The sequence below is a fragment of the Solanum pennellii genome, chromosome 1 (genome assembly GCF_001406875.1).
Source record: "Solanum pennellii chromosome 1, SPENNV200".
NCBI lineage: Eukaryota > Viridiplantae > Streptophyta > Magnoliopsida > Solanales > Solanaceae > Solanum > Solanum pennellii.
The window spans coordinates 60802381-60815295 of NC_028637.1; the positions used below are offsets into that span (position 1 = coordinate 60802381).

Here is a 12915-nt window from a genome sequence, read left to right on the forward strand (position 1 = left end):
GCCTAGGCAGAATTGCAGATCCAAAGTACGAATGGCAGTGACGAACCGTTGATGGAATGACGACACCGTCCTGCACATCCCTCGTTTGTGACTGAAGCTCATAATTTGGGGTCTGATCTTTCACGTCTAAGTGTGGAGAAACGCCCCCAATTGATGGGACGTTGGTCAATGCACGGGGCGTATTTTGCATGGCATCGATTGCTACAGCCAAGGCAGTGTACTGCCAGCTTTTGGATCCTCCTTAAGGACCCTTTGGATGGTCCTTGGGGATTCATCCTGGATGTTTTTACCCTATACGATCATATACATTTTAGGTTCTAACCATGTCATTTTAGGAACAAACAATACATAAAACATGCAAAGCCACACTAGCACATAACACGACTAGTTTCCAAATGTGTTAGTCGTTGTTGGACATTTGACTTCCAAACCTCTTGAAATTAACTATACAATCTGTAAAAAACTTATTTAAAATGTTACTAACTCTTTAATGCAAATGTGAGGATCTATCTACCTTAGTTCAATTTTGAGGTTTTTACAATATTCCACACTCGGGAACATTCATCCTCGAATGACACTTGGAACATTTTAAACATTTTCAAGGATTCAATGACTCATATAGGAGGTCACAACATTCCAAATATCATCACATACTAGTCAATGCACAAAACATACAAGGAAAACCAACTCCTTACCATCATGCACTCAATGCAACACAAGCAAGTAAAACCTTCATTCACTCACTCCTTAATGCGTCAAACACATAGGCATTTCTTATGTTCATAGAAGGAACATATTTCTCCTAATCATTACATGGTCGTTACATTTCATTTCATTAAGAACTCAACATGCAATATCATATAAATCACACAAAGACATGTTCAACATCATCACTCAAGAGGAAATTAAGTAACTCATACTAATGGACATAGCTCATGAGTACTGTAGATCAACAAAGATCCTTATCACCTAGAAAGAATACCATCAAGGCCACACATTACATTACCATGTTTAGTTATGTTGAAGGAGGAACACCCTTCTCCTTAATATACTCACATGCTACCATATAGTTCATATACAACTAATGCACAAATTTCAATTCAATTTATAGAGAATTCCTCCACTTTTAACTAAGGCATGCTTATACTCTCTTCCTTATGAAGTCAAAATGGTAAATAAAACCACACACATCACAACAATTGAAATTTATTTCACATAGGTTTCAATTTCTATCATGATACTAGTTTTAATAAACATGCATCATCTAGGGAAATTATTACAATTCATAGGCACACATAGATGACATTGGCTATGCATATCATCACTCTTCAAGAGTTAGCCGACATTAACACTTTCCAAGCCACACATTTTAAAGGGTTTTATCATTTCTTATTTAATAAAATCTCAACTTCTCACTGTGAGGCCAAAATACCACACATTATAAGTGTTATCAAGCATGTTCATATAGCCATCTCATTAATATAAATGCAAATTTAACATAATAAGATGCATAACAACATGAGAAACATGAATTTGATCAAAAATCCATTTTCATGCAATAAGAATTCTTCAGAATATGCATAGCATAATGTTTTTAAGACATGCATAGTATATGGAGAACATGCAACTTGTATTCATATGCAAGACTCCTATCCTGGACAAGCTACTAGGAATTCTTTGGTTTTAAGCTTGCATAAGAATAGAAAAAAAAAAGATAGGGATATCAACAACCTTACTTTTCACATTAACATCCCCCACTTAGGGTAAACCCATTTAAGAGCAACTTATCTCAACCTGAAGAGAACCTTAGCTTACCAACCTTAATAATTAAGCATATAATCTCTCTCTTGGGTTTTAAGCTTAAGAACACCCTTCATTAGCATCACCTCCAAGTGATTCTCAACATAGGGAAGTTCAAGGTAACTCAACATAAGAGCATTAAGGGCACGTAAAACCTTAATATCTAGGCACATTATCCCCTAACTTGGGGTAAGCCTAAACGCATCATGCCTTTAAACACCAAGGCCACGGAAAGTCAAAACCAAACCTACAAGGTTCAATCTAAGCACTTTCTTTGGATTACCATACTATGATTCAATCCTAAATGGAAACTAACCACTTTAAAGTAGGTCAACATCAATTCCCTCCTTCTCTTCAAGAGTTAAGGGGTACATACATCCCCCTAGTAAACTTTACGTAAAAGCACAATCACAACTTATGTAATAAAATCCTTTCTTCCTTTTTCCCCCACTCTTAGAATAGGTTCAAAAGGAAACTAACCAAATAGTTATAAGGGTTCTCCCACAAGGATAGTTTCGTAGTTTTATTTTCTTATACCTTAAATACTTTGCCCCAAAGTAACCCTTAAGCAATACTTGGTGTAATGCATGAATAGTGTCCCATTCTACCATCCACACTCAAACATCACCTTAAGGTCACCAAGGTGAACACTCATACAACCTTCATTAACTTAGATATATAAATTCATAAAAGCTTAGCATATCATAACACACATACTTCATATATGAACTAACACATCTACCAATACCATAAAAAGGATACAATAGTCATCAAATGCATATTTGAACTTCATTTCATTAATGCATCATAAGACCTTACTCACAACCCCATCAAAGCCTACTAGTGCAATGTACATGTGATGCCCCATAACCTCACACATACTAAACAAACCCACAAAGAAACCACAAGCATTATCACTTAATTCATACCTCAACAAGACAAGTGTAGCCAACTACATGCATATTAAGTAAGACCATCATCCTATAGCCAATAAGACCAACATCATGCATATTATAACATATAGAGAATGAGAAGAATGTAAACCCCGCCACTATAAGTGGACCACACCACACAATGCAATTCCAGATCAATTGTATACTAATTATAGGAATCTAGGTCAACTTACCTAATTCCCCAAGCTATGATAACCTTAGATCATTCCTCCCCAATTCGTATTCAATTTACATAGATAACAATAACAATAAGATATTCAATCTAATCACATTTCAATTAACACGGAATCAATATCACAATACCCACATTATAGGCCAATTTTAGAAATTAGGAGGATCATGGGTTCTTTATGGAATTGGATTGAAATTAATCATAAAATCAATAGCTAATCATAAATTCATCATTAGAATGCTTTTGAAATCAATTGACAATGAACCCATAGCTAGATTGAAAGACAACAATTTTGATGATCAAATCTCTTTGACAAACCTTTGAAAGAACTCCTTAGATGAAATATTAACTAAGGATAAAGGATTACCATACCTTAATACATGAGAAGACACGAAAATTTAGAGAAGAAAGAATTAGAATCCATCCCCTAGGTTGTTCTTGAGCTTGGTCTCCAATGGAGGTTTTAATTCAAGGCCATATTCATAACATAAGGGAGTTCCCACAAGTGTTTCCTGTAGATTTTCCTAGATTTCCTCTTTAAAGGGAAATCGAATTTGGAATTGAACTCCATCTAGTTACCAGCCTATTCCTATTCCTCCTTAGCAAATGGCTCTTGTTGAGCCTAAGGAATTGAAAGGGCAGTAAAATACCTTTTAGATAAGGGCGTCATCAGACCCAATATTTTCCCATAGGGTGCACCATGGTGATCGTCGTGAAAAAAAAGATGGTTCTTTCAGAATGTGCATTGACTATCGGTAATTTGACAAAGTCACAATCAATAATAAGTACCCTATCCCAGGGATTGATGACTTGTTCGACCAACTTCAGGGTGCTAGCCATTTCTCAAAGATAGATCTCAAATCCAGTGATTATCAGCTCAGAGTCAGAGATAGTGACATTCCGACAAAAACCTTCAGAACTCAGTATGGTCATTATCAATTTGTAGTTATGTCATTTGGGTTAACCAATACTCCTGCAGCTTTTATGGATTTGATGAACAAGGTATTCAAGCAATATTTGGACTTGTTCGTTATCGTCCTTATTGATGATATCCTCATTTACTCTAGGAATGAGGAAGAACGTGTAACTTATTTGAAGGATGTCCTAAAAACATCAAATATTGCTAGTTATTTGCTAAGTTTAGCAATTATGAGTTTTGGTTGCAATCAGTTGCAGTTCTTGGGCATAAAGTATCTAGTGAAGGGATCTGAGTGGATTCTTAGAAAATATAGGCAGTGAAAAATTGGCCCAGACCTACCTCTCCTATATATTCAAAATTTTCTTGGGCCTAGATGGTTATTACATAAGGTTCATGGAAGGATCCATAGATTCTTCTTTGACTAAGTTGACTGAGAAAAAGGCTAAATTTCAGTGGTCATATGAGTGTGAGAAGAGCTTCATAGAACTAAAATCTAGGTTGAATACAACTCCTGTTTTGACTCTTCCAAAGGGTTCAAACGATTATGTGATCTATTTTGTTGCATCTAGAGAAAAACAATTCGACTCATGACCTTGAGCTTGCAGCAGTAGTATTTTTCCTAAAGATTTGGAGACACTACTTGTATGGTGTTCACATAGATGTGTTTACAGACCATAAGAGCCTTTAGTGTATGTTCACCCAAAAAGAGTTGAATCTTCTCCAGAGGATATGGCTTGAGTTCCTCAAGGACTATGATAAGAATGTGCTTTACCATCCTGGTAATGCCAATGTAGTAGAAGGCGCTCTCATCATACTATCTATGGGTAGTGTAGCACATGTATAGGAATAAAGGAAAAAAACTAGCAAAAGATGTTCACTAGCTTGCTCTTCAGGGAAGTCGCCTTATTAGCATATCCGATGGTGGTATAACAGTTCACAATGGCTCAGAATCTTAATTGGTAGTGAACATTAAGTAAAGACATAATTGTGATCCTATATTGCCTAAACTGAAGGGTGGAGTTCATCAGCAGAGGGTTGAGATTTTATTCTAAGAGGGAGATGGTGTGCTTCACTATCATGGTCATTTATGTGTTCCTAAGGTGGGTGAGTTGAGACAGGAGATCCTTTCAGTAGCCCATAACTCCAGGTATTTTATTCATCATTCGCCACTAAGATGTACCATGACTTGCGGGATGTCTTTTGGTTGAATGTCATGAAGAGGGATATAGCAAATTGTTTGGCTAAGTGCTTTGATTGTTAACAAGTGAAGGTAGAACATGAGAAACCAGGGAGTATAACTCAAGAGATAAACATTCCTCTATGGAAGTGGAAAGAGATAAACATGGATTTCATTATAGGTTTACCTCCTACTAGTAGACAACACAACTTATTTGGGTGATTGTGGAAAGAGTTACTAAGTCTGCTCATTTCTTCGCTATTAAGACTACATATTCGATGCAGGACTACGTCAATCTTTACATTAATGAGAAAATCAAGTTGCATGGGGTTCCTCTGTCTATCATCTCAAATAGAGGTCATCAGTTTACCTCTTATTTCTGGAAGTCATTTGGTCTTGGTACCAAGGTTAATATTAGCATAGCATTTCATCCACCGTCAGATGGTCATGTGGAGCGCACAATTTAGACCTTATAGGATATGTTGAGAGCTTGTGTGATCGACTTCAAGGGCATTTGGGATGATCACCTTCCTCTTATAGAGTTCATCTACAATAATAGTTACCTTTCCAGCATTCAGATGGCCCCTTATGAGGCATTGTATGGAAAAAGATGTAGATCCCCAATTTAGTGGTTTGAAGTAGGTGAAGCAACCTTGATGGGGCAAGATTCGGTTCATGATTCCGTGGAAAAAGTTCATCTCATTAGAGATAGACTTAAGATAGCCCACAGGCGCTAGAATTCCTATGCAAATGTAAGAAGAAGGGACTAGGATTTCCAATGGATGATTGGGTCTTCCTAAAGTGTCACCTATGAGGGGGGAGATGATATTTGGCAAGAAAGGCAATCTCAGTCCTAGATATGTATTCCCTTACAAGATCTTAAGAAGAGTTGGTAAAGTTGCTTATGAGTTAGTGTTGCCAGCAGAACTAGTAGTTGTACATCCGGTCTTTCACATTTCGTTGTTGAAGAAGTGTGTAGGTGACCCAGCATCCCAAGTACCATTGGAAAGTGTGGTTGTGAATGATAGTCTCACTTATGAGGATATTCCAATTGAGATTCTTGACCATCGAGTTCGAAGGTTGAGAAATAAATAAGTCACTTCATTTAAGGTTTTGTGGAGGATTCAGTCCGTCACGGAGCTATTTGGGAAGCAGAAGCAGCCATGAAATCCAAGTATCCTCATCTCTTTCCTTCTGATTCCATTCCAGCTTAAGTTAATAGTTCCTCTCAAGTCTTTCAGTTACTCATGCATATATTCAATATTACTATCATGTTCCTTCAATTATACTTGCATTTTCAGCGTATTTTCATGTTTTTGGAAACTTAGTTCAGTTAGATTTCAGTTTCTAGTACTTAGTAATAGGGTTTATATCTCTTTCCCGCCATTATTTGGCTAGTTTAGTCTTTATTTGAGGGCGAATGTTACTAAAGGGGGGGATAAGGTAACACCCCATATCCTAAACAAACCATAATGCAAATTTCAGAAGTTGCAGGTGCCACCCACAGGCACCACCCACAAATCGTAGGACGACCCACGACCATAGGTGGGTCCATAGTTGGCCACCTCTGGCTCCTTCCCAAAACCAAAAAAAGATCATCTAATGGTCGACCTACGCCTGGACCTACGAACCAGAGTTGGGACCAAGATTTGTGGTCCAAGCCGTGCTCAGACTCCTAGATTCCATCTCTTTGAAAGCCAAGGGCGGTTCACAAGACGTACCTTGGGGCATCGATGGTCCGTCAATTAGTACGTTGGTTGGCCCCGACAACTTTTAAGTCAGGGTTGCTTGGTATTTTCCCTATGCGTTGGACCCCTAAACTACATTGTTTAACCCCTAAACTACGTCGTTTTAGTATGTTTTATCCTAGTCACTTAATTAGAACTTTCCCTTGTCAACTCATTCCCCACAAATTCATCAACTTGAATGAAAAGAAGGAGAAAAATTCGACCAATCCCTCTCCAAGAATGCAAAAATTTTTCTTCGGTTCTAGACCTGAAATCGAAAGATTTCATCGTAAATTTCATCAACAAGTATGTGTCATTTCATAAGTGGGTTCCTTTCACCTATTAGGTCCCTAGAATTCTGTCTGATTCCTGATTCTCTATATCATGTTAGACTTAGGGTTTATAGAATTTCAAAATTTATGTTGTGATTCAGTTGTTAGACTAATGCATATCAGATTATCATGTTTCTGTGGAATTGTTTCTTCGTTCTTGTTTGAAACTTAGAACTCTAGTTGTGTAGATTCATTTAATTCATGAATTACGCTTGCTAGGTTAGTTTATTTTCAGCTATGAATGTTTCATTATGAGTATATTAATGTTGCATTTCTAGTAAGCATGTAAGTATTTTGAGCTATCTAGTATAACAGAAATTCAATCATAATATGTTATTTATATAATCAGTTGGGAGTACGCTTAATACCGAGTGGACTAAGGGTTAGTCACCTCATAGTCCCAGATCTATGAGCACTTGTAGGATAAGTCCCCTCTGTGGACAACATATTTAGTGATCACGACAGTCATACTTTTACACCCTTGGCAAGGTATTTGTGTCCTCTTAATGGGGCGATACATTGGACTCCACGGATATCTCTCATGGATATCAATTACAATTCAGTATTCAATCTCAGCATGACATGTACTTGGTCATTGCGTTCAGTTAGCTCAGTACTCAGTATTTTTATCTTGTTCAGATTATATCATTATTTTATCGCTTTGTTCAGTTATATATTTCATTGAGCTTTATCATATCATGCATGCTCCTCACCTTTCAAGTATTGACGCATACTCTACGCTACATCTTCTCGTGATGTAGGTTCAGGTCCTCAACATTCATATCACGCATAGATCGGTTCCTCATCTCCAATCCAGCAGCATCAGTTGTGAGTGCTTATTCTTCGAGGACGATTGACATGTTATCTTTCTATTTTCAGTTTTTTCAGTTTCTATTTTGCTAAAAGTTAGATAGGGGTTTGTCCCAGAATATCTATTTTGTAAAGGCTTTAATTTAGACATAGTTAGATTAAGTCTTAATTGAGTTTAATCTTTCACTTGTTATTGAACTCTCAATTTATATATATTCATACTTAGAATGGGTATTCTCCATAATTTCTCTTTATATCATGTTTAAGCTTCCGCACAGTATTTATACATTTAGTAAATCTTTAGGTATGCTTATGATATTAAAGCATGGTTAGTTTAGGATCAATCGTGATGTTAAGTCTCGTGTCCACATCCTGGGTAGCCTCGGGGTGTGACATAACTCTTGTTTTTGGGCCAATTTGGCCTTAGTTTTCAAAAGTTTTTATCTTTGGTATCGGTTGTGAAGTCTTATTATGATTTCATATTTGAATAGATTTTGTTGATTTAGAGACCCAATGGAAAGGGAAGACCCAAGTGTTGGAGTGATTGATTGATTTCTTGAGGCAAATTGATCTTTTGACTCTTTGTTAAGCGTATTGAACGTTGTATGCCATTATGTGATAAGGAGTAATGGGAATTGGTGGAGGGTTTCGTATATATTGTATATTGTTAAATGATGAATTACTTTTGTTATAGTAACTTGGGGTAAAAATGAGAATCTTGGTGTTTTTTTATTTGGTTTATGCCTTGGGTAATTGGATAATATGATGATTCACTTGATGAAATGCCTTGATTAACTGTTATTGGATATAGGTGTTAATTTATCATCCTCATACTTGATCATTGCACAAATTTAGATTTGTCTTGATTTTTTACCACTGTCTTAATGATGCTTTGTGAGGATGAGAGGAATTAGGAAATAGGCTACATGCTCATGGTGGATTTAAGTAGAAATAGAGAATGGGTCAGATGTCCTTGAAACATACATTGAAAGGAAATTGATAACGGGCCAAACACATGTGATAGGTGCATGGACCAAAAATTCCCCCATGGGTCCTGGATTAAGAGACAGTCAGTGTGTACCGTTAGGACAAAAACTCTATATGGCATCGTGTTACATTGCATTGCACTTGATTTGATTTTTATCAGTTGTGATTGAAGAAATGTTATTGTTTTTATCGAATTGTGGATGTTTGTTGTGATTTGAATATGAGTGTTTAGGTTCAAGTTATGATGTTATATTCATGCTCTATTGTATTTGAGTGAGAATTTCTAGGTCGGGCTAATTATAATACATTAGAGGCGTGTACAGGTGACAACCAGATTTTGGGGTTATATTTGACTTATATTATCCACTGCTTTGAAATTAAATTAATCTTTCATTATATTTACTTCCACATTTTTGTGATTCGTCGGGTCTTAGACTGACTTATATTGGTGGGATAACACAAGTGGCATCATGCCTGCGTTTAGGTTGTGACACCATATGTTCACCCTCATTTCTCAATGCAGCAACTGCTAACTCAAACTTAATGTTGATAGATAGTGCTCGGACCTGCATAATGAAATAGATGCAGAGTGTAGAATGAGCTCTAAAATAATAGGTACTCAGTAGGAATCATAGTCAGAGTGAGCAAGAAAGTAAAGGCAATAAGAAAAATGGGGATTTATCACAACATAGGTCAAAGACCGGAACTCTAACAGAACTGCACACGTGTTAAAAAGAACTGAAATGAAGTAAGTATATAACTAACTAAAACCTCACTAGACCTCATAAGCCAGAAGGTATACTCGTGTGCAAGTTTAAATAAAAAATCGAAGGACCCTATATGTCTGATGGGTATGCAAAATAGCCACAACTACGGAGAACAATGTTTGATGAATCCAAAGTTGGAGAGTGCATAGCCCGTACCTCAAACCACGGAAAGGCCTCACAGAAGAACCAGAGGATCAAGCTAATATATATCAACTTCGTGGAGGATAAAGATCCCAAATCATAAAGTATGGTTATAGATAAAATGCCCAAACCTTGAATCTGGGCCGAATAATAGGGCACTGTGACTAGGCCTTAAATCTGCGACCATAAGGCTGTTGAAGAATTCCATATCAAGTCAATTGAGAAACATGAGTTGACCTTCTGCGACCATAAGCCTGCTGAAGAATACAAAGTCAAATCATCATCATGATTCCATCGTGGAACGGCGTCCATGCCCAGGTAATCAATATAACGCTCCAAGTTTTAATGGAATCCAATCACAAATCATCGAACGAAGCCCGATATCTCAAATGTGAATCACTAGGGTCGTAGAGTTATTAATAAAAGGTCACGGGGTTGAGTTACCTCCTAACTAAGTCTCATTTTATCAGACTAAGTCTGCTATATCATTTTACATAGAGTTAAGTCATCTGAAGTGACATTAGAAAGATTTTAAGGTCTATCAGCTCCTAAATAAACAAGGCAAAAGCAAGTAGTATTCTACACCTAGTCAAAGTCCAAACATGCTTCCAATAACAACCATAAGCAAGAATAACACATGCCACCATGTAAGGTAATTGAAACAAGGGAAAAAACACGCCTACAAATCTGAAATAAGCCTAAAACATGATATTTAACTAAGCATGATCATTTAACTACCCAACACGCACTAAATCAACATGAATTTACATTCTCGAGCTCAATCTAAGATCGAGAATCATAGCCTACATTATAGCAGACCTCGCGTGCTCTTAACTCACAATTGTGGATTTTTTTCTTTTTGAATGGCCTTCAAACATTGCCACACTATCATAAATAGAACGGGAAAGTGCCTAAAATGCCCTCAACTATTCGAATTGGTTTTAAAAAAACTACCCTTAATCCACCTTTTGTCCCTCAAATACCGCTGATGTCAAATACCCTCGATATTAACCCTCTAGCTTATATTCACCCTTATTTTTAACAGCTCTCCTAAAGTTAAATGATTAAATATTTATTAATTATGTTATCTAATATGATTGGTCCAAATTTAAATTGTTTTCAAATAAATAACTAAAACCAAATATAATTCATTTTTTGCACGATACGCTTGAAAATAATATTCAAAAGCTTATTTATTTAATGATGTCTTTTTATTAGCCTATTTTAAATCAATGTCAAATTTGTATAGACGAACTCATAACTTAGGATTCATCTAAAATGAGAAAATGTTCACATTAAAAATATTGTTTTTATTAACTTAATTTTTTCTAGTGATCATTCAATTGTCTTGTTCATTCCCTCGTTTATTTCTTCTTCTTTTTTATCTCTTGTTCTTAATTAGGATATCATAGACTCAAACTTGAAGTGAACTTATATGTTTATTCTTTTAATTTATATTATTACCATGGTGGGGTAGGGTGGGGAAAAGATAAGATTGTTTTTATTCGTTTATTATGAATTTTGGCTACACATAAAAGAAAAATGATATTAAATAATCTTCTATCAAACCAGTTATTTCTATATGAATATCCTCGTTATTTTCCTCCTTTTTTTTCTCCATTGTTTTGTCATAAGATTTTTTAAAAAATAATATTTAAAATAGTGGATAAAATTCAATAAGAAGAAAAAATTAGAAAAGAGATGAAGTAAAGGGGCCAGGGGAAGGAGTTGATTTTACTATGGAGTCTAAAATTAGGTCAATCATATGAGCTCGTAAATTAAATAATTTCAAATTATTTTAATTGATAAGGGCCTAAAATACCCTTAAACTATAGAATTTGATACAATATTGCCATTCCGTCCACCTTTTAAGTATGGGCCGTTAGAAATAAGGACAATTTTTAGCCAAAAGGTTGACGTCAAGGTATATGAGGGCCAAAAGATGGAATGATAATTTTGTACCAATTCAAATAGTTGAGAGGCATTTTAGACCCTCGTCAAAAATAGAATCACATCAATATGATCATTTGGACACCAAAATTACATTAATCAAAGACATGTCGAAACGAGAATATGTCTGCGCTTGAAATCCTGAAATTGATTTGTAAAAAGGTCCACTCAAGCTCCCCTAAACTTTTATCTCGAAACGGGAAACAATTCGGGGCTCAGAACACAACCAAACACAAACATTCAATAAGTCACTAAAATAAGCACAATTAAAAGGCTGGGAAGCCCCTTGGGGCGGAGTTCACCTCCAAACGTCACCCCCGACAAGTCCCTGATCATCCTAACATATAGCCACAAAATTCAAAGGGAACGACCAGATGACCAAACCATCAGTCCCAGCAAGTCATAAATGACTTAGGGTCGCTATTGAAACGCTCTAAATAAAGAAAAGGCAATAACACATAAATGACCTAGAGTACCACTACATAAATAAAGATGGTTCGTTGATAGGTTTTCCTCTATTGCTTCTCCTTTGCCTACACCGACTTAGAAGAATGCTAAATTTCAGTGGTCTAAAGCTTATCGGAAGAGTTTTCAAGAGTTTAAGACTCGACTAACTTTAGCCTCAATTTTGACTTCACCAGAGGGTTTAGACGGGTTTGTTGTTAATTATGGTGCTTCTAAGATAGGCCTTTGTTAAGTGTTGAAGCTAGGGGTGTGCACTATTTGGATTAAAACGAAAAATCAAACCAAAAAAAAACAAATTCTAATACGGATTGGTTTTTCGGTTCTTGGTTTGGTTTTGGATAAATAATTTACTAAATTTTATGTGCGTGCGTGCGTGCGTACATGCATGCGTGCTTGCGTGCGTGCGTGCGTGCGTGAGTGCGTGAGTGAGTGAGTGAGTGAGTGAATGAGTGAGTGAGTGAGTGAGTGAGTTAACCACTTTTGTCCCTTTTTGCTTATTTTCATTATGATTTAGTTTATTTCTTATGTTTGGACATCTATAATTAATATATTTTAAGTATTGAGTTTTACGTTTTACTTGTAATTTATATTTGTTTTACGTTTTACTTGTAATTTATATTAAAAAGTATATTTAAGAAATTTAATATTTTATATACATACATACATACATATATATATATATATATACACACACACATATATGTGTGTGTATATA

At 36.0% G+C, this 12915-nt stretch overlaps 1 protein-coding gene across 3 annotated transcripts in view; it reads right to left on the bottom strand.

Moving 5' to 3' along the window:
- LOC107003537 overlaps nt 1–12915 on the bottom strand; it is a 36485-nt gene that overhangs the window by 11520 nt on the left and 12050 nt on the right. Inside the window, exon 10 of one of the 3 annotated variants that reach the window (XR_001454684.2) lies at nt 9917–10042. Coding sequence is in view for 2 of the 3 variants with exons in the window: in XM_015201907.2 (XP_015057393.1) it covers nt 9995–10042 (48 nt within the window). In the remaining variant the exon portion in view is untranslated. Of the gene's footprint in view, nt 1–9512; nt 10043–12915 lie in introns of those variants that run through there. The other 2 variants (XM_027914063.1, XM_015201907.2) reach the window with 2 other exon arrangements.